The sequence below is a fragment of the Castor canadensis genome, chromosome 16 (genome assembly GCF_047511655.1).
Source record: "Castor canadensis chromosome 16, mCasCan1.hap1v2, whole genome shotgun sequence".
Lineage (NCBI taxonomy): Eukaryota > Metazoa > Chordata > Mammalia > Rodentia > Castoridae > Castor > Castor canadensis.
The window spans coordinates 14,040,939-14,062,281 of NC_133401.1; the positions used below are offsets into that span (position 1 = coordinate 14,040,939).

A 21,343-nucleotide genomic window follows, 5' to 3' on the forward strand; every position below is an offset into this window, starting at 1 on the left:
CATGGTGGAGGCCAGCCATGGCAAATAGTTAGGGAGACTTTCATCTACAAAGTGACTAGAGCTGAATGGACAGGAGTTGTGCTCAAGCTAGAGAACATGCTTTTCCAGTGTAAAACACTGGGCTTAAACCCCAGTATTACCAAAAAAAGAAAAAAAAAAGGAGAAAGAGAGAAAAAAATATTCTCCTGAGTCCTCCCCTTCTTATGCCTGTGACAGGGACAGACACACACACAGCTCTTCTCTCCATCCAGCACCCAAGGTGAATCCCAGCCCAAGTTCCTCCCCAGCCCCGCTGCAGCAGGTCAACGTCTTTGCTGCTCTTTCTCCAGAAAGGCAGGTTCCAGCCTCTGTTGAAGTAGCCTCTCTCCCAGGCCCGAAGCTCCAATTTAGCCATCTGCCTGCCTCATGGTCAGATACCTGAGCCACCCCTCCCTCAGGTGCTAATGACTTCCCACCTGCTGCACCCACCCTGCCTAGTCACACCTGTGCCCTGGTCCCAAGATTCCCCTAAGCATCTGCAGGGATGGTGCTCACAGAGGTGATGGCTCATGGCCATGCCAGATTTAAAGGGAATGAAAAGAAACTTGGGGTGGAATAAACAAGCAGCAGATCATGTCCAGCCTCCTTCTTCACTGCTCAAGTGGACTGTGCATGGCTATCAGACAAGGAGATGAAAAGAAACCTCACGACGTCCAGTGAACATTTCCTTCTCATCGCCTCTTTTACCTGTGGGCAACACCGGACCCACACGGCTACCCAGATGTAAGGCTCCACCATCTGGGCATGGGTAGGTGAACAAACCTCAAACACCATCACTTGTAATTCACAAACACTCCACCCTCTGCAATGACGGCGTCCATTGCCACCAAATGTGGGTAGCGCCACTCTCCCTCACAGTCAGGGAAGTGGAAACACATCCCTCATGCCTTCATCTGAGGAGGTGAAAATAAACAAAATAAATATCAGGATACCTCAGAAGATGGAAGAGCTCCCTGCTGCAGGGCAAGAGGACTCTGGTTTCGTGTAACCCAAGAGCAGTTCCTGTGCTTCTGAGGAGGTGGGGTTGTGAGGTGTGACAGGTGTCTCTGATATGAAGCTTGGTCCTCTGTAAGGGAGTCCCCGGTGGGGTTTGAGAGGATCCACGCGTTCCCTGACACAGTGAGGACCAGACGCCCTGGGGATGGAGAGGATAGAGAAGCCCCAGAGGAGGAGGAGGAGGCTGAGAGCCCCACACCAGTCCTGGTTTCAGGACTGAGAAGTCTGAGGTCATTGTTGTTGGGGAGGCATGGATTACATGAGGACACAAGGACACTGATCCTCCCTCTAATCCTACACGTGCTTCAGTCCAGAACAAGGGCTGGGAACATGGTGCTGGATCCCCAGTACTGCAGACACAGTTTGGTCTGGCACCGACCTCGGACCTCAGTTTGATGACATCTTCTTGGCACGTCAGAGAATAGTTTGGTGGTGGTCTGTTGAGAATTCCAGATGGAAGCTGACGCATCACTACCATTACATGGAAATTTGAAGTGGGATCAAATCCTTACCCAACTCGGCTGTCTGCAGTTTCCTTACTGTCCACCAGGGGGCAACAGCTTCCCCAGCATGGAGCCTCCCAAAGGGCTACTGACCTCTGTCTAGCAATGCCTGACCAGCCCCAGTCAGGACTCACCCCCAACCCCTGTTCTCCAGCCTCCTCCTATGGCCTCTGCAAGCTTCATTCTGATGCTGTCACTCTTCAGGCAGTTCCTGTCCCTTCTACCCTTACTCCTTTTCAGGGAAATGTCCACTTGTCTTCAAGTCTCAATCAACAAGGTCCTATCCAGGGAGCTCTCTTTGATCCCCAGATCTGAACAGGTTCTGCAGCCCCCACACTGTCCCTCCTACCCCTCTTTCAGTCTAATTAACTCCCTTGGTCCGACTTCTTTTTCATGGTGGGGTCTGGGAACTGAAACCTAACCCAAAAAGGGGAAGAGGGACAGAAGTCAGGACTGAGAGGGGAGGGGACAGAGAGGTATATGGGACACAGCTTGACCGCCAGCCCATGTAACCCTGGGAAGAGCTCTTGCCCTGTGTGGAGGCTCAGCTCAGAGGGTAGAAGGAGAGCAGAGCTGAGACCCAAAGCAGCCCTGTTTGGGAGCGGGTCTGGACCAGAAGCTCTGCTCCACAGAGGGAGGACGGAAAAGACAGCAGACACCATGGAGACCCCATCAGCCCCTCCCAGCAGAATGGGCGACACCTGGCAGGGGCTCCTGCTCTCAGGTAAGGGGATGATTCCTTGGGAGTGAGCAGGAGGAGGGGAGCACAGAGACTGGATAGGGTCTCCTGTGAAGATAAGATCCTGAGAGAGGACACCGGGCTTCTCTTTGGGGCCTGAAGGAAGAAGACACAAAGAGTGACAATGGCTCAGCAAAAGGAAGGAGGAAAATCCATTCCAAGTTGATCATCAGGCCCACAATATTTTGAAAATTAATGTGAAAAACTAGGCGAGGGTGTCTCACCAAAAAAAATAAGTGCTACATTAAACATGTCCTAGTTTCCAACTGCCAAATTGACACACCCCTGTTCCTGAGGCCCTGGGAACGCAGTTCCTCACCCACAGGAACCTGAGCCTGCTCCAGGCACTGGGTTACAACAAAGATCAGAGCAGGCCTGGTTCCCACACAGCTCTCCATCTAGTGGCAGGAGAACCATGCAGCAAGGACATCCAGAAGGTGAGGTCAGGGAGTGACAAGAGCCATAGGGACAGAGCAGGGAGAGGTGAGAAAGTGAAGGTCAAGGGTCTCCAAAAGAGGGGGTTAGGGAAGGCATCTCCTAGGGTGCATGAGTGTGAGCAGGGATGTGAGGGCATTGAAGGGTGAGCCATGCAGACACCTGGGAAGGGTGCTTCACACAGAGGAAGTGACAAGGTTAGGGGCATTGAAGGAATGGAGGTCACGCTGCTGACCAGTACCCTAGGAGACACTCATGCTCCCCCCACACACACAGCAAGCACACGTACTCTGCCAGACTGGGGGAGAGACACCTGATCAGGGCCCAATGCAGAGGTCCATCCAATATAGAGGTCGCGATATTGATGGATTTCTCTTCCTCCCTCGTAGTCTCACTTTTAACCTTCTGGAACCTGCCCACCACTGCCCAACTCACCATTGAATCAGTGCCAGCCAATGCTGTAGAAGGCAGTGACGTTCTTCTACGTGTCCACAACTTGCCAGAGAACCTTCAAGGTTATTACTGGTACAAAGGGGAAAGTGCCATGGACAACCAGCAAATTGCACTGTATGTGATAGGCACTCAAGAAACTAGGCGAGGGGATGTGTACAGCGGTAGAGAGACGATATACCCCAATGGATCCCTGCTGTTCCAGAATGTAGCTCAGAAGGACACAGGATTCTACACCCTGCAAACGTTAACTGTTGAACTTCATGAAGAATGTGCATCTGTGCAGCTCTTCATTTTCAGTGAGTGATTTTCTCTGACCTCTGGGTGCTGGGTGAGGTTAATTCCACTTTATATACACAGGTCTGCCTGGCCTGCACGGTGCCTACCTCCTTTCTGCACTGTGTCCTCACATTGAGGTTTGAGTAGACACACCAACTGGACAAAACTTGAAAAGATGTCCATCCTTCATGTGACACACCGAGAGATATCAGATGGATTAACTCAGCGCCCCAGGGCCTCTCCCCTGTGAAAGACCATAGGAGTCTAAAAGGGACCCTAAGGCCTCCCTGGATTTTCACAGACAGCTCTGCAAGGGAAGCCCCTGCCCCAGGCCCACATCTCAGGCTGCTATCCTCAGGTCATCCTGGCTTCCTTCTGGCCAGGGTTGTCATTTGGCCTCCTCTTTGGGCTGACAAGGAGCGGTGATTGCCTGCCTGTCTGAATCTCATAGCTCTGGAAACTGGTCACCAGCCAGTGCACTGCCATGAGGGCCACATCTAGGCAAGGGCATCTGGTCCTCTGTCCTGCAACTCAGTGTGACAGCACAAGTGGACAGGTGCCCCAGGCCATTAGCCAAAAGCCCTGATGACTTGAGAGCCTCCACAAGAAGGCCAGTGTCCCCAAGGGTAGGAACTGAGGACCAAAGATTCTCCTGGGAGGTCCTTGTTCCCCAGGGGCTGTGCCTAGGTTTTTCTCTCTTGGAGGCAAATAATAACAGATGTGTTGAAGTGGGTAGTTCTTCTAGGCCAAGTATTGTCCATACTTTGAGTGTAGACTGTGACTATGGGTATTTTAAGGTTAATTCACAGACAACTTACTAGCCAGAAACCATTTACCATGTGTCCTATGGAAGAGAAATGGAGGCACAGAAAATACAATTGCTGAATGATGGTCTCACAGAGCAGTGGTGGCAGGTCAGAGGCCCAGGGTGTCTGTGTCCAGCTACAGCCGCCCCCTCCTCCCTGGAGGCTGCATTAGGGGTCTGGTCCAGAGAGGAGCAGGTGGCTCAGGTGCTTTCATCTCAGAGTTTAGAGGCTTTGAGGAAGCGGAGAGTCTGGGCTGGGGAGGGAGAGCAATGGACAATTAGTCAGTTTTTACTCTGGACTAAATCAGCTGCTGCCTCAACAGAATGTCAAGGCCTTTCTGCTCAGGCAGCCGAGACACTCCCTCCCTGGGTGGACATGATGGTGTTTCCTGGCACTCTGGCTGTCACTTCCCCTGGAGGGCAGAGAAGAGAACTTTGTTGTCTCACTCCCCACTGTGCCCTGCAACCAGGGGAAGCCCAAGGTGTAGTCAACTCTCCACAGTCTTGTGATGCAGGAGGGAAGGAATGAACAGTGAGTGAATGGATGGTTGGTCTAGAACCTCTTCAGAGGTTAAACCTGCACGCAGAGTCATAGAACTTTTTCTTTTTTTTTCCTTTATTATTGGGCTGGGAAAATCTTAGCTTCTTTTTTTATTGTTGTTTTTTTTTTTTTGGTGAGATGGGAATTGAACAAGGGCTTCAGGCTTGAAAGCAGGCACTCTACCACTTGAGCCACACTTCTAGTCCCCCTAGAAGTTTCTATCCACACCTCCCTTTATAAATCCTGGAGGCTGAGACCCTGGTTCCATCCTCTGAGCATATGCTCCTAAGGTCACCCCTGGAGCCACATCACAGGGTGACCCTGGAGCTGTTGGCTGGGAAGGGTCTCAGGGTTTTACTAGTTCAACTCAGAGACAGCCAGGAGCTCTAGGTCTGTGGGGTCTTTGAAGTCACTGTAACCCAAACTGATCCCTGTCCTTGGTGTTTCTGCCTCCCTGTGTTCCTCTCCACCCTCACAATGCTCCCACTTCATTCCCAGCGGGACTGCCCCTGCTGCCCGGCTTGCCCTTCCTTACCTTCCCCGACTAATGCTGACCTTCCTGTTCCCTTCCTGCTAAACCCTGGGGCCAGGCCACCCTCCTGGGCACAGGAATCAGTTCAAGTAGCTGTCCCCTGTGCCTATCACAAGACAATGTCCCCCACTCTGCAGTAGCCTCCACTGGGTCCCTGACTAGCACTGCTTTCTTCCATGACGCTGATATGTGAAACAGCCCACAACCAAGACAAGCAACACCCCTGTCCACTCTCTGCACTGACTCAACCAGGGGGTCAGAGAGAGGACAGGACTGCACGCCCTAAAGCCCCAGCCTCCTCCACCCCTCTCACTCTGTCCACCCTGGTTCCACCGTGGCACTCAGGATCCTCCAGTGGTCCTGGGAGCTTCCCCAAGGGGCAGCTGGCCAGACGGTGCCGTCTGATGGGCTCACTGCATATCTCACACCCACCTGTGTCCCCTAATGACACCATTGTCACAGGTGGGTCCTTTACAAGGTCCAGACGCTCCACCCACTGATCATTTCAATCAAACTCTGCCTCATTTGGAACAACTTGTAAAACTGTAGATGTGATTCCTGTAGCTAAAAGAAATGGAAGAAAACATTTCACACACCTGTTTGGGGTCCTCCTCACTTTACTTGAATCTCCATAGCAACTGGGGACATAGATTTCTTCAAAATTACTCATGTGTTATATAACAATCGATGAGTTTGGTATGATTCCTCCTTTTATATAGTAGCATACCTCAGACTTCTCCCCTGACCCTTTGTCACCAGGAAGACTCCCATCACAATGTGACCTGCAGGACTTCAGAGCTCAGACTAAGACATTGCCATGCTCTACAGAAATAGTCCCTTCAAGAATTGGTTTTAGATCTGGATATTAACACAATTATTGCAATTTTCCCAGTGTCGCTAATTCCCATCTCAGATGTGTCAGACACGCATGGCCACAAGAGCCTGAAGTGCAGCAAGTTCATTCTCCCTGCCTTCTGCCAGTCTGCTCTTCTGCACTTGAAAACCTCCACAAGCTTTGCAGGAGAGACACAGGGTCCTTATCTGTCCTCTGCAGAGGGAGAAGGGACACTAAAGCCTAAGGACAAGAAGGTAGTTTGAGTCTGAGGCCTGACTATCACACTCACGCTTTTCCAGATCATTCTTTGGAATTATTTTTTTCAGGGTGCTTGACTCATGACAATCACCATCAAATAATTGAGCGAAATTGTTCAATTTTGTAGCCCCAACCTTCCCACAAAGCCAAATGCTCCATGTCTGCTAAAACACTTGGTCCTCAGGTCAGGCCACATTGGCTTCTCAGAGTTTAATCACATTGGGAAGTCCATCGGGACCCTTCTCTAGGACAGCCCTGAAAAAGGAGAGTCTCAGAGGACACAACCCTGGCTGAGCAGGGGAGGTCTGTGCAGATGAAAGGACTAGAACCACAAGGAGGCAGCGGGTCCGTGAGGACCAGGAATAATACCCGGGGGCTATGACTCCAGGTCCTGGGCCTGTTCATGGCCAAGGCCTCTGCTAAGTTCACATGTGAGAATCTGTTTTTCTCCACGTAAATTCACATGGTCCCATGTTCTCAGAGTGCTGAGCTCCTCAGGCATCTTCTGCCTGGTTCTTTAAGAATTAAGATTTGTTGGGAAGAGAGAGAGCGTGACTCTAAAGGAGAGAGGCCTCTGCAGGGATCACAGGTACCACACAGAACCATCTTCTCTCTGATATCTGCACAGCCGAGTTACCTAAACCCTTCATCACAAGCACCAACTCCAGCCCCGTGGAGGGAAAGGACTCTGTAGCATTAATGTGTGAGCCTGAGACTCCAGACACAACCTACCTGTGGTGGATAAATGGTCACAGAGTTGCAGACAGTGACAGCCTGGAGCTGTCAAAGGACAACAGGACCCTCACTTTACTCAGAGTCACAAGGAATGACACTGGAAACTATGAGTGTGGAACCAGGAACCCAGTGAGCGCCAACCGAAGTGACCCTGTCACCCTGAATGTCCTCTGTGAGTAACTCTATTCCTCCATGGCCCTGGCTGCCAGCCCCAATACACAGGGTCAGAGTCAAGTCCTCAGTCCCTCTCAGGTCCCAGTACACAGTCCCTCATCCTTGGGCACCAGGCAGGCCATGATAACTTGTCCCAGCCCCATCCAGGCAGCCCACATTTGTCTAAGGACGGGAAAAGGGGCTGACCTGTCTGGAGAGGCTGGGGTCACCTCCAGTGATGGAGGAACAGAACATGGCTCAGACTTAGCATCAGTGAACAGAGGGGGCAGCTGGGATGTTTTAGTGTGTGCTGTGCTGAGGATGGAACCCAGGGCGCACTGCCTGTTATGCAAGTGCTCTGTCACTGAGCTACATTACTAGCTTTGGTTGGGATTTAATTTTTTGTTGGCAGTACTGGGGCCTGAACTGAGGGCCTACACCTAGAGACACTCCACCAGCCCTATTTTTGATGTGTTTTGTTAACATAGGGGCTCACGAACTCTTTGCCCAAACTGGCTTCGAACCGTGATCCTCCTGATCTCTGCCTCCTGAGAGCTAGGATTACAGGTGTGAGCCAGAGGCACCGGCATGGTTCAGACTTTCTAAAAACAAGTTTGTGACATCACTCAGGGCTATACTTTTGGCTTTCTAAAAAGCAGGATATTCCCTGTGTTGACATTTCATGTGACTTCTTTCCATTTCTTCCAGATGGCCCAGACACCCCCATCACATCCCCTCCAGAATCACATTTCCGTCCAGGGGACAGCCTCAGGCTATTTTGCCACACAGCCTCTAACCCAGCTGCACAGTATTCCTGGCTTTTCAATGGGAGGCCCCAGTCATCCACACAAGAGCTCTTTATCCCCAATGTCACCGCAAATAATGCCGGATCCTACACCTGCCTCGTCCACAACTCTGCCACTGGTGTCAGTAGGACCACAGTCAAGAATATTCTAGTTCTTGTCAAGTGGATCCCTGGAACATGAGTGCCAAGCTCTGGGGTGGTGCCTGGATTTTCTGGAGGAAAATATTAGGTATTATTAGGCCATTAATACCTGTTAAAGTCGTGATGACTGGATTGGGCTCTCCTCGCTCCCTAACAAACTGTTTTACCAGAAGCTCTTGCAATCACTATTCCATGTTATCCTTCCCTGACCCAGAGATGGGGCTCATAATCCCCTTCCCCAACTTACAGAGCAGCATGTACAAGAGATGGGAGCCTAATCTTTTACAGAGCATCCCCAAAAACATGTGCTGAAAATAGAATTCCCAACACAACAGGGATCAAAGATGGCACCCAATGGAAGGTGAATACGTGCTGAAGGCTCTGCCCTCATGAATGGAGCCCTGCTGCTGACCCAGGAGTGGGCCAGTTAGCAAGGATATAGATTCATCATGAAGGGATGAGGTTCTCCCCTTCCCTCCTCTCTCTCACACAAGCTCTCCTCGTGGGAAGTCTTCCAAATCTGTGATCTGGGAAGAGGCCCTCAGGAGATGCAGCCCCTTGATCTCGGACTTTCCAACCTTCACAACTGTGAGCAAAAAAAAAAAAAAAAAGCAACAAAATACAAAGAAATTGTTCTTAATAAATTATCCGGTCACATGACATTCTGTTATAGCAGCACAGAATGAACTCAGACCATCACAAAAGTTCTAGTGGAGAAGACATGTGAACACATGAGGAAAAATTCCCCCTGATGAGGATGTGGGACCCATGGACTGAGAAGAGATTTCCCATATGAATCCTACAGAGTCATCTAAGGGACCATTCTGTGGTCACTCTGGGTGATCTGGGGTCAGATGGGGTGCATTCCTCCTTATGGATCATCACCTACACAAAGACACCCAACCTTGCAAAGAGTACGGCCATCTAAGGGTCACCTTACACATTTCACTGTGGAACCTAGAACTGGAGGAATGTCTGAGAAAGGAGCCAGGCCCTGGCCCCACTCAATCCCTGAGCCTCAGTTTCCTCATCTGTGAAATTATAACACAAAGCCTGGCTCTTCAAGTTGTTGTGGGGACATTTATTAGACCAATGGCATTAAAGTCCTTATCACAGGGCCTGCAGGGTCACGGCTCAGGCAGTGCTATCGCTGGTAACACTTCCATGAACTTGGTGTTAGCTGGTGAGTCAGGCAGACCTGGGTGAGCATGTTACTGTATCACTGACCAGCGGGTGACCTGGGTTGTTTATTTACACACATGGTGTCAGATCCTAATCTGCACAATGGAGTGACATCTGCTGCCTCTCACAGGCCGGAAGGATGAGATGAGATGTAGGAAAAGTGACTTGCACTGGACTGACCCATGGAGGGCCCCAGAGATCAGGGAGTCACCACTATTTTCATCATCGTCACTCCTAATCCTGGTGCTGACCAGTTAGGACCTGTCCTCCAGGACTGTCATAGGAGGGAGAATAGGAAGCAGAGGAAGAGACACTAACAGGAACGTGACAGAGTGTGGTACAGGTTACAGGAGGTGGAATGTGAGAGTTAGAGCAAGTTCAGGTTTTGACGTAGGAAATGAAGCAATGAGGACAGTCGCACAGTTGGAGGACATGGAGATGACAACACAAAAGACTCTCGAACCTTAAGTGACACAAATTTTCTGGTCCCTTTCCTGCAAAGTTCCTTGTGGCTCTTCTTCTGGACACAGTTCTTCCCTTTTCTCTTCTCTCTTCAGCAGCAGGAAAAGCTTCAGGCCTCTCTGTGGGGGCCATCGCAGCCATTGTGACCGGAGTTGTGGTCGGTGTGATTCTGGTGGCCACAGTGACCTGTTTCCTGCTCCTCAGAAGGACTGGCAGGTATTGAGGGCTCTCCCCACCTGTCCCCACCTGTGGCTGACCAGGGTGGAGACTTCGGGTTCTGGACCTGGCTCCTGTCCCCCAACTTCCCATGGAAGCTTTCCCCTGTTCCACCAGCTCCTCCTCACCAAGCGCTGACCCCAGGCTGCTCCTCCACTGCTTCCTCCTCCATAAATGGCACAATCAGGAACCCAGCCCGGGCTCTGTCCTAGTCCCTCACACAGCAAACCTGCAGCACTGCCTGGGAGTGCTTGCTCAGCACACACTCTTCCCTGTGTATTTCTCCCACCACCCAGGGAGGTGTCACAACCCAGGATCTGAGGGGTGGTCATGGTCGAGGTGATGCAGGGAGAGTGGAGGAGCCTGGACAGGCTGGGTGGGTTCAGCTCCCCCCACGGCTGCTGTGCTGCCCAGGACTCCTGATAGGTGAGATGGGACTGCCAGGGTGTAGGCACAGCAGCAGGTCCTGAATGTCCTGTGTACTGCCAAGGCAGATGGAGGGAGAAGACAAAGCCACTGTTACATTGCAGCCCACCTGGCCTGAAGGTCAGGGAGAATCCTGATGCACGTGGCTCCCCCAGGGTCCTGTCCACACAGCTGGCCCTCTCTCCCTCCCAGGCCTGGACCCTTCCACTAAGTCAACCCCTCAGGTTGCCTACTTTTTGGGCCCTCAGTCCATTTCCTGGGTCCCTGGGTCAGTGTGTACTGGGTCTGCATCTGCCTGAGGGACTTTCTGCTGAGGCCCAGGACAGAAATTGATTCTGAAGGTTTTGCTCAGTTGCCCTCTCCAGGGTCCCTTGCTCTTACCACAGAAGTGATGGAAAGAAGAGGTGTCCACAGCACACTTAAAATGGGGTCCCCTCCTCGTCCCCTGTCTGCACCCAAGTCTGTGACCTCTCCCTGTCCCCTCATTAACAAACCTGAGCTTTTCTAGGGCCCCCATCATCAGAGAGCGCTGGCCCCCTGCATCCACTCCGGGTAAGTGACCCTTGAACCCATGTGTGACTGGAGCCCCAAAACTATCCACCCTGACAGTCACCCTTTGGGGGTCTGACCCTTCCCTGGGGTTTCACAGAGATCTCAGAAAACACTAAGGAGAATGGACCCCAAACCCCAGGTCAACACAGACCCATGGATCCAGTCATGGTTACCTCCTCAGCCTCAGTGGTCAGTTGGCACTAAAACCTTGGAGAGTGTCTCCCTGAAAATGCTGTGAGATCAGAGGACCTCCCACAAGTTTCCTATAGGAAGGGCCCATACCTCCTCACACCCTCCTGCTAACTCCTGACTGTGCCCTTAGGTCAAGGACCCTTGGACAGCTCCACTTCCATGGTAAGCCTGTCCCTCCCCCTTCACAAAGGGGTCCCCAGCTGTGCAGGCTATGGTGGGTACAATTTCCCCCACTTCAGTACAGGCCCATTTTCCCACGCATCAGGACAGTGTTAGCCCAGCCATGGCAAGTACTGAGCCTTTCTACAGGGTCAGGATCACCCTCGCCCAGTCTTGACCCCATCCCGGGTGTCCCTGACCATCAGAAAGAACCACTGGAGACCAGCAGGTGCAGCGTGGGCTCTGGGAGCATCAAACACTGGGACAAGAAGTGTGCTGAGTGGGCACAGCTAGGACTTGAGGAGGAGTCATCTGGGTTGGAGGATGGTGTGTAGGAGCTAGAATTGTTCACTCCAGAGGTGAAATGGGGAAGTAGAAACAGGGAAGTAAGCTCTGCCTGTCAGAGACCAGAACCTTCGATCTTTGCCTGGACCTTGCTCACTGCAGCCTCAGCTTGGGTGGTTCTCCTTCCCTTTCCCCTGCCATCTGTTCCCTCTTCCCCCTTTAGGCCCCTCTTCCTGGTTCAAATACAGCTGTTCCCATCTACCAGGTGAGTGTGGGAGACCAATGTTCTCATCCCAGTGGCTAAAGGAGACCCAGGATCTCCCACACCCCATACCTGGCTGAACTTTGAGATTCAGGTGTCTGCAGTAAAAAGGGGATGAGGTGGTGGTGAGCAAAGGATGAAGGCCTGGGGACTGGACTCCTGAGTCAGGCCAGTGCAGATAGCAATCTGGGTGGGACTGGGCTTTGGAGACCTGGACTCTCATGTGAGGGGGACACTTGACTCAGAGGCCTCTTTATTCATTTTACTGGACTTACTAAAACGTGACATGGACATTTATGATCAGATCAACCACAAAGGACATGTGACTTCTTAGTTTCCTCTAGAAACTTCTGCTTATTGATCAGGGAGAGATCTCCCTAGAACCTCAAACTCTGTCTTGTTGGTCAGAGATGGTCCCTGAGCCCCAAGGAGACTGGGACTTGGGGAGGAAGGATTTATCCTGAGTTTCTTGGGACCCAGACAGGCTGACCAAGGCTCTTGATGGGACAGACCAAGGTCACCTGTGCTATATAGACAGGGGAGATTCTAGGGAGTGTGAATGGAGCCACAAGTGTGACCTGGAAAGCAGCTGAACTAAAGAAACCCTTTCCTTCACTGGTTTTTTTCTGTTCTCATGGGAACATCTCTGAGTAGAAATTCACCTGAAATACTAGTGATCTCTCTCCTGTGTCACACCGTATAAATGTCATCTCTCCATTGTTACCATAAGCTCTGTATTCCTATGATACAGGAGCTGGGAGGTAGGAGCCAGGGTTAAAGCCGGGGTCCCTGAACAAGGAGGGGTGGGATTCCAAAAGCCCTGCAGGCTGCAGAGCATTTAGGGGTCCCCACTGTCAGAGACTCAGGGTGGCCTCTCCTGGCCACCGAGTGTCTCCTGTACTAGAAATGAGGATCTAGGGAGCCTTGAAAGGACTCTGTTCTGTGTACCAAAACTCTCACGGCCATTTTGTCATATTTTCACTGAGTGACACTTCTCTGTATCAGCCTTTCAATTACGTCCACCGCACCCTCCAGCTCCTCTGAGGGAGGCAGAAGCACAAGGCACCCCAACACATTTTCAACTTCTGAGTGGCGCTAAGCTGTTAGGAGCTGAAGAACAGTGAGATCACAGTTCACCTGCCCTTCCTGGTCATCAGCACCATGGACAGTGTCTCAGGGCCACTGGTTCCCCAGGCTGTGCAGCAGGGAGGAGGCAGTGAGAAAGCAGGGGAGACAGGTTTGGGAAAGATGGAGTGAGGAAGTTTTTGCAGAGCCACTCACTAATTTCTGTATTGTTCACCCTTGCACTTCCCATCCACCTGCCTCAAGATCAAATCCCAAAGCTACCTGCTCCCTCAGGTGCCTATGACTCCCCACTTGCCTCACCCCATCCTGCCCTAGTCCCACCTCTGTCTCCTGGTCCCCAAGCATATCCAGGGATGGTGCTCACATAGGTGATGGCTCACGGCCATGGCCATATTTAAAGGGAATGAAAAGAAACTTGGGGTTGAATAAACAAGTGGGAGAATCCTGTTTATTCTCTTTATTCTTAAAGCTGTGACAATTGCCTGATATGCAGTATCACAACAACAACAGCAAAGCCCAGAAATCAACATGTCCACCTGGCTATGTTTATCTGCAGGTAAGGGGACAGAGGGTATCCTCACAGACAAGCTGCTGCTTTCTTTCCTGTGCTGTGGCCCCTGTTTTAACTTGAAGCCAGGATCTTGGTGTCCTGATGCCCTGCTGTGCTCTGATTCATCCTCACCCCTGCTGCCCCTCCTCAACTCTCCTGCCTCCCCGTCTCATTGTAAAGAAAAGACCTTGTGATTGCTCACAGTTCATCAGCTGGATAAACCACAGAACCTTCCAGTTTCCTGATCCTTTTGTAATCTGTTGAGTGTCTTTTCCCATGTCACATGTTCACAGAGTCTGGGGAAGAGGTTGTGGACATCCTTGAAGCGCCTTGTTCTGTGTACTGCACCTCTCAGAACATTTAGTCATCTTTTGCTGAGCTACTCTTCTTGGTATCAGCTTTGCAATGATGTCCACCGCACCCTCCAGCTCCTCTGAGGGAGGCAGCGGCACACAGCACCCCAACACTTTACCTTCTTAGTGGTGCTCAGCTGTTAGAAGCTAAAGAACAGAGAGATCACAGTTTACCTGCCCGTCCTGGTCATCAGCACCATGGACAGTGCCTGAGGCCCACTGGTTCCCAGGCTCTGCAGCAACAAGGAGGCCATAAGAAGCCGGGGGTGGGGGATGGGAAAGAGGGAGCTAGGGACCTTGGGGTCATTGCCATGTTTACCACCTCTTGTACCTGTCACATTACTGCACCACTCAGTGTGGTGCAAGCTCTAACTCACAGTGAGTGTTTTTGTCCCTGAGAGCAAGGGCTGGGCGTGTGGCTCAGTGGCAGTGTGCTTGTCTACCAAAGGCAACGCCCTTTTCAGCCATCAGGAGAACCATATCAATCAATCAACCAATCAGTCAGTCAATCCTTTGTGTTTCAAGTCAATATTTTTCTAAAAATGTTGGAATCTTTTCCTGATTAACTTCTTGCTTGAGTGCCTGACCTTTCAATCAGCACATCACCCAGCGTGGAGACCCCCTGAGAACAGCATCTCCTTCCAGGGCACCAGCTATGTCCTTGGGAGAGAAGCCAGCTGAGCCCCTGGACTGCTCTGCCAGCTCCTCAAAGCCTACCTTGTCACTGCCATCTTCCTCATTCCCAACTCATCCCATCCACAGAGTAACTCTGCTCCTACAGACCCAGCCCTGTTCTTCTAGAGACTCATGTCCAGTCCATCCAGTGTCCCTGAAGGTCTCACACTCACCCCCAGGTCACCCTGTGTCAGGGTCACTGTGTGCTGAGGGAACTTCCCTTCCTTGAGTGGGTACAGCTCCCATCTCCCATCTCCCATCTGAGCAGTACCAGGGTCATCTCTACTCTGTCTTGGCACCCACTCTTCCTGTTTGGGGCCTCCCTCATCATCTACTCTGGACACAGCCCAGCTCCTGACAGGCCCCAGATCTGTGCTGATCCTCCACAAGGAGAAGCACTCAGAGAGTAACAGACACTAGCACATCCACCATCAAGAACGTCTACTGCTGTGAGCCTGTGGTCTTCCTTGTCATCCTGGCTACTTGGGAGGCTGAGATCAGGAGGGTCATGGTGGAGGCCAGCCATGGCAAATAGTTAGGGAGACTTTCATCTACAAAGTGACTAGAGCTGAATGGACAGGAGTTGTGCTCAAGCTAGAGAACATGCTTTTCCAGTGTAAAACACTGGGCTTAAACCCCAGTATTACCAAAAAAAGAAAAAAAAAAGGAGAAAGAGAGAAAAAAATATTCTCCTGAGTCCTCCCCTTCTTATGCCTGTGACAGGGACAGACACACACACAGCTCTTCTCTCCATCCAGCACCCAAGGTGAATCCCAGCCCAAGTTCCTCCCCAGCCCCGCTGCAGCAGGTCAACGTCTTTGCTGCTCTTTCTCCAGAAAGGCAGGTTCCAGCCTCTGTTGAAGTAGCCTCTCTCCCAGGCCCGAAGCTCCAATTTAGCCATCTGCCTGCCTCATGGTCAGATACCTGAGCCACCCCTCCCTCAGGTGCTAATGACTTCCCACCTGCTGCACCCACCCTGCCTAGTCACACCTGTGCCCTGGTCCCAAGATTCCCCTAAGCATCTGCAGGGATGGTGCTCACAGAGGTGATGGCTCATGGCCATGCCAGATTTAAAGGGAATGAAAAGAAACTTGGGGTGGAATAAACAAGCAGCAGATCATGTCCAGCCTCCTTCTTCACTGCTCAAGTGGACTGTGCATGGCTATCAGACAAGGAGATGAAAAGAAACCTCACGACGTCCAGTGAACATTTCCTTCTCATCGCCTCTTTTACCTGTGGGCAACACCGGACCCACACGGCTACCCAGATGTAAGGCTCCACCATCTGGGCATGGGTAGGTGAACAAACCTCAAACACCATCACTTGTAATTCACAAACACTCCACCCTCTGCAATGACGGCGTCCATTGCCACCAAATGTGGGTAGCGCCACTCTCCCTCACAGTCAGGGAAGTGGAAACACATCCCTCATGCCTTCATCTGAGGAGGTGAAAATAAACAAAATAAATATCAGGATACCTCAGAAGATGGAAGAGCTCCCTGCTGCAGGGCAAGAGGACTCTGGTTTCGTGTAACCCAAGAGCAGTTCCTGTGCTTCTGAGGAGGTGGGGTTGTGAGGTGTGACAGGTGTCTCTGATATGAAGCTTGGTCCTCTGTAAGGGAGTCCCCGGTGGGGTTTGAGAGGATCCACGCGTTCCCTGACACAGTGAGGACCAGACGCCCTGGGGATGGAGAGGATAGAGAAGCCCCAGAGGAGGAGGAGGAGGCTGAGAGCCCCACACCAGTCCTGGTTTCAGGACTGAGAAGTCTGAGGTCATTGTTGTTGGGGAGGCATGGATTACATGAGGACACAAGGACACTGATCCTCCCTCTAATCCTACACGTGCTTCAGTCCAGAACAAGGGCTGGGAACATGGTGCTGGATCCCCAGTACTGCAGACACAGTTTGGTCTGGCACCGACCTCGGACCTCAGTTTGATGACATCTTCTTGGCACGTCAGAGAATAGTTTGGTGGTGGTCTGTTGAGAATTCCAGATGGAAGCTGACGCATCACTACCATTACATGGAAATTTGAAGTGGGATCAAATCCTTACCCAACTCGGCTGTCTGCAGTTTCCTTACTGTCCACCAGGGGGCAACAGCTTCCCCAGCATGGAGCCTCCCAAAGGGCTACTGACCTCTGTCTAGCAATGCCTGACCAGCCCCAGTCAGGACTCACCCCCAACCCCTGTTCTCCAGCCTCCTCCTATGGCCTCTGCAAGCTTCATTCTGATGCTGTCACTCTTCAGGCAGTTCCTGTCCCTTCTACCCTTACTCCTTTTCAGGGAAATGTCCACTTGTCTTCAAGTCTCAATCAACAAGGTCCTATCCAGGGAGCTCTCTTTGATCCCCAGATCTGAACAGGTTCTGCAGCCCCCACACTGTCCCTCCTACCCCTCTTTCAGTCTAATTAACTCCCTTGGTCCGACTTCTTTTTCATGGTGGGGTCTGGGAACTGAAACCTAACCCAAAAAGGGGAAGAGGGACAGAAGTCAGGACTGAGAGGGGAGGGGACAGAGAGGTATATGGGACACAGCTTGACCGCCAGCCCATGTAACCCTGGGAAGAGCTCTTGCCCTGTGTGGAGGCTCAGCTCAGAGGGTAGAAGGAGAGCAGAGCTGAGACCCAAAGCAGCCCTGTTTGGGAGCGGGTCTGGACCAGAAGCTCTGCTCCACAGAGGGAGGACGGAAAAGACAGCAGACACCATGGAGACCCCATCAGCCCCTCCCAGCAGAATGGGCGACACCTGGCAGGGGCTCCTGCTCTCAGGTAAGGGGATGATTCCTTGGGAGTGAGCAGGAGGAGGGGAGCACAGAGACTGGATAGGGTCTCCTGTGAAGATAAGATCCTGAGAGAGGACACCGGGCTTCTCTTTGGGGCCTGAAGGAAGAAGACACAAAGAGTGACAATGGCTCAGCAAAAGGAAGGAGGAAAATCCATTCCAAGTTGATCATCAGGCCCACAATATTTTGAAAATTAATGTGAAAAACTAGGCGAGGGTGTCTCACCAAAAAAAATAAGTGCTACATTAAACATGTCCTAGTTTCCAACTGCCAAATTGACACACCCCTGTTCCTGAGGCCCTGGGAACGCAGTTCCTCACCCACAGGAACCTGAGCCTGCTCCAGGCACTGGGTTACAACAAAGATCAGAGCAGGCCTGGTTCCCACACAGCTCTCCATCTAGTGGCAGGAGAACCATGCAGCAAGGACATCCAGAAGGTGAGGTCAGGGAGTGACAAGAGCCATAGGGACAGAGCAGGGAGAGGTGAGAAAGTGAAGGTCAAGGGTCTCCAAAAGAGGGGGTTAGGGAAGGCATCTCCTAGGGTGCATGAGTGTGAGCAGGGATGTGAGGGCATTGAAGGGTGAGCCATGCAGACACCTGGGAAGGGTGCTTCACACAGAGGAAGTGACAAGGTTAGGGGCATTGAAGGAATGGAGGTCACGCTGCTGACCAGTACCCTAGGAGACACTCATGCTCCCCCCACACACACAGCAAGCACACGTACTCTGCCAGACTGGGGGAGAGACACCTGATCAGGGCCCAATGCAGAGGTCCATCCAATATAGAGGTCGCGATATTGATGGATTTCTCTTCCTCCCTCGTAGTCTCACTTTTAACCTTCTGGAACCTGCCCACCACTGCCCAACTCACCATTGAATCAGTGCCAGCCAATGCTGTAGAAGGCAGTGACGTTCTTCTACGTGTCCACAACTTGCCAGAGAACCTTCAAGGTTATTACTGGTACAAAGGGGAAAGTGCCATGGACAACCAGCAAATTGCACTGTATGTGATAGGCACTCAAGAAACTAGGCGAGGGGATGTGTACAGCGGTAGAGAGACGATATACCCCAATGGATCCCTGCTGTTCCAGAATGTAGCTCAGAAGGACACAGGATTCTACACCCTGCAAACGTTAACTGTTGAACTTCATGAAGAATGTGCATCTGTGCAGCTCTTCATTTTCAGTGAGTGATTTTCTCTGACCTCTGGGTGCTGGGTGAGGTTAATTCCACTTTATATACACAGGTCTGCCTGGCCTGCACGGTGCCTACCTCCTTTCTGCACTGTGTCCTCACATTGAGGTTTGAGTAGACACACCAACTGGACAAAACTTGAAAAGATGTCCATCCTTCATGTGACACACCGAGAGATATCAGATGGATTAACTCAGCGCCCCAGGGCCTCTCCCCTGTGAAAGACCATAGGAGTCTAAAAGGGACCCTAAGGCCTCCCTGGATTTTCACAGACAGCTCTGCAAGGGAAGCCCCTGCCCCAGGCCCACATCTCAGGCTGCTATCCTCAGGTCATCCTGGCTTCCTTCTGGCCAGGGTTGTCATTTGGCCTCCTCTTTGGGCTGACAAGGAGCGGTGATTGCCTGCCTGTCTGAATCTCATAGCTCTGGAAACTGGTCACCAGCCAGTGCACTGCCATGAGGGCCACATCTAGGCAAGGGCATCTGGTCCTCTGTCCTGCAACTCAGTGTGACAGCACAAGTGGACAGGTGCCCCAGGCCATTAGCCAAAAGCCCTGATGACTTGAGAGCCTCCACAAGAAGGCCAGTGTCCCCAAGGGTAGGAACTGAGGACCAAAGATTCTCCTGGGAGGTCCTTGTTCCCCAGGGGCTGTGCCTAGGTTTTTCTCTCTTGGAGGCAAATAATAACAGATGTGTTGAAGTGGGTAGTTCTTCTAGGCCAAGTATTGTCCATACTTTGAGTGTAGACTGTGACTATGGGTATTTTAAGGTTAATTCACAGACAACTTACTAGCCAGAAACCATTTACCATGTGTCCTATGGAAGAGAAATGGAGGCACAGAAAATACAATTGCTGAATGATGGTCTCACAGAGCAGTGGTGGCAGGTCAGAGGCCCAGGGTGTCTGTGTCCAGCTACAGCCGCCCCCTCCTCCCTGGAGGCTGCATTAGGGGTCTGGTCCAGAGAGGAGCAGGTGGCTCAGGTGCTTTCATCTCAGAGTTTAGAGGCTTTGAGGAAGCGGAGAGTCTGGGCTGGGGAGGGAGAGCAATGGACAATTAGTCAGTTTTTACTCTGGACTAAATCAGCTGCTGCCTCAACAGAATGTCAAGGCCTTTCTGCTCAGGCAGCCGAGACACTCCCTCCCTGGGTGGACATGATGGTGTTTCCTGGCACTCTGGCTGTCACTTCCCCTGGAGGGCAGAGAAGAGAACTTTGTTGTCTCACTCCCCACTGTGCCCTGCAACCAGGGGAAGCCCAAGGTGTAGTCAACTCTCCACAGTCTTGTGATGCAGGAGGGAAGGAATGAACAGTGAGTGAATGGATGGTTGGTCTAGAACCTCTTCAGAGGTTAAACCTGCACGCAGAGTCATAGAACTTTTTCTTTTTTTTTCCTTTATTATTGGGCTGGGAAAATCTTAGCTTCTTTTTTTATTGTTGTTTTTTTTTTTTTGGTGAGATGGGAATTGAACAAGGGCTTCAGGCTTGAAAGCAGGCACTCTACCACTTGAGCCACACTTCTAGTCCCCCTAGAAGTTTCTATCCACACCTCCCTTTATAAATCCTGGAGGCTGAGACCCTGGTTCCATCCTCTGAGCATATGCTCCTAAGGTCACCCCTGGAGCCACATCACAGGGTGACCCTGGAGCTGTTGGCTGGGAAGGGTCTCAGGGTTTTACTAGTTCAACTCAGAGACAGCCAGGAGCTCTAGGTCTGTGGGGTCTTTGAAGTCACTGTAACCCAAACTGATCCCTGTCCTTGGTGTTTCTGCCTCCCTGTGTTCCTCTCCACCCTCACAATGCTCCCACTTCATTCCCAGCGGGACTGCCCCTGCTGCCCGGCTTGCCCTTCCTTACCTTCCCCGACTAATGCTGACCTTCCTGTTCCCTTCCTGCTAAACCCTGGGGCCAGGCCACCCTCCTGGGCACAGGAATCAGTTCAAGTAGCTGTCCCCTGTGCCTATCACAAGACAATGTCCCCCACTCTGCAGTAGCCTCCACTGGGTCCCTGACTAGCACTGCTTTCTTCCATGACGCTGATATGTGAAACAGCCCACAACCAAGACAAGCAACATCCCTGTCCACTCTCTGCACTGACTCAACCAGGGGGTCAGAGAGAGGACAGGACTGCACGCCCTAAAGCCCCAGCCTCCTCCACCCCTCTCACTCTGTCCACCCTGGTTCCACTGTGGCACTCAGGATCCTCCAGTGGTCCTGGGAGCTTCCCCAAGGGGCAGCTGGCCAGACGGTGCCGTCTGATGGGCTCACTGCATATCTCACACCCACCTGTGTCCCCTAATGACACCATTGTCACAGGTGGGTCCTTTACAAGGTCCAGACGCTCCACCCACTGATCATTTCAATCAAACTCTGCCTCATTTGGAACAACTTGTAAAACTGTAGATGTGATTCCTGTAGCTAAAAGAAATGGAAGAAAACATTTCACACACCTGTTTGGGGTCCTCCTCACTTTACTTGAATCTCCATAGCAACTGGGGACATAGATTTCTTCAAAATTACTCATGTGTTATATAACAATCGATGAGTTTGGTATGATTCCTCCTTTTATATAGTAGCATACCTCAGACTTCTCCCCTGACCCTTTGTCACCAGGAAGACTCCCATCACAATGTGACCTGCAGGACTTCAGAGCTCAGACTAAGACATTGCCATGCTCTACAGAAATAGTCCCTTCAAGAATTGGTTTTAGATCTGGATATTAACA

General features: G+C 51.6%; 1 protein-coding gene across 1 annotated transcript in view; it reads left to right on the top strand.

Annotated features, from left to right (window-relative positions):
• LOC109688527 (cell adhesion molecule CEACAM5-like) overlaps positions 1-21,343 on the top strand; it is a 72,900-nt gene that overhangs the window by 30,875 nt on the left and 20,682 nt on the right. Inside the window, 10 exon segments of the mRNA XM_074057345.1 lie at positions 1,969-2,262; positions 3,102-3,461; positions 5,665-5,781; positions 9,986-10,106; positions 11,041-11,084; positions 11,407-11,438; positions 11,642-11,762; positions 11,944-11,985; positions 17,122-17,415; positions 18,255-18,614. Of these exon segments, the coding sequence (XP_073913446.1) occupies positions 1,969-2,262; positions 3,102-3,461; positions 5,665-5,781; positions 9,986-10,106; positions 11,041-11,084; positions 11,407-11,438; positions 11,642-11,762; positions 11,944-11,985; positions 17,122-17,415; positions 18,255-18,614 (1,785 nt within the window).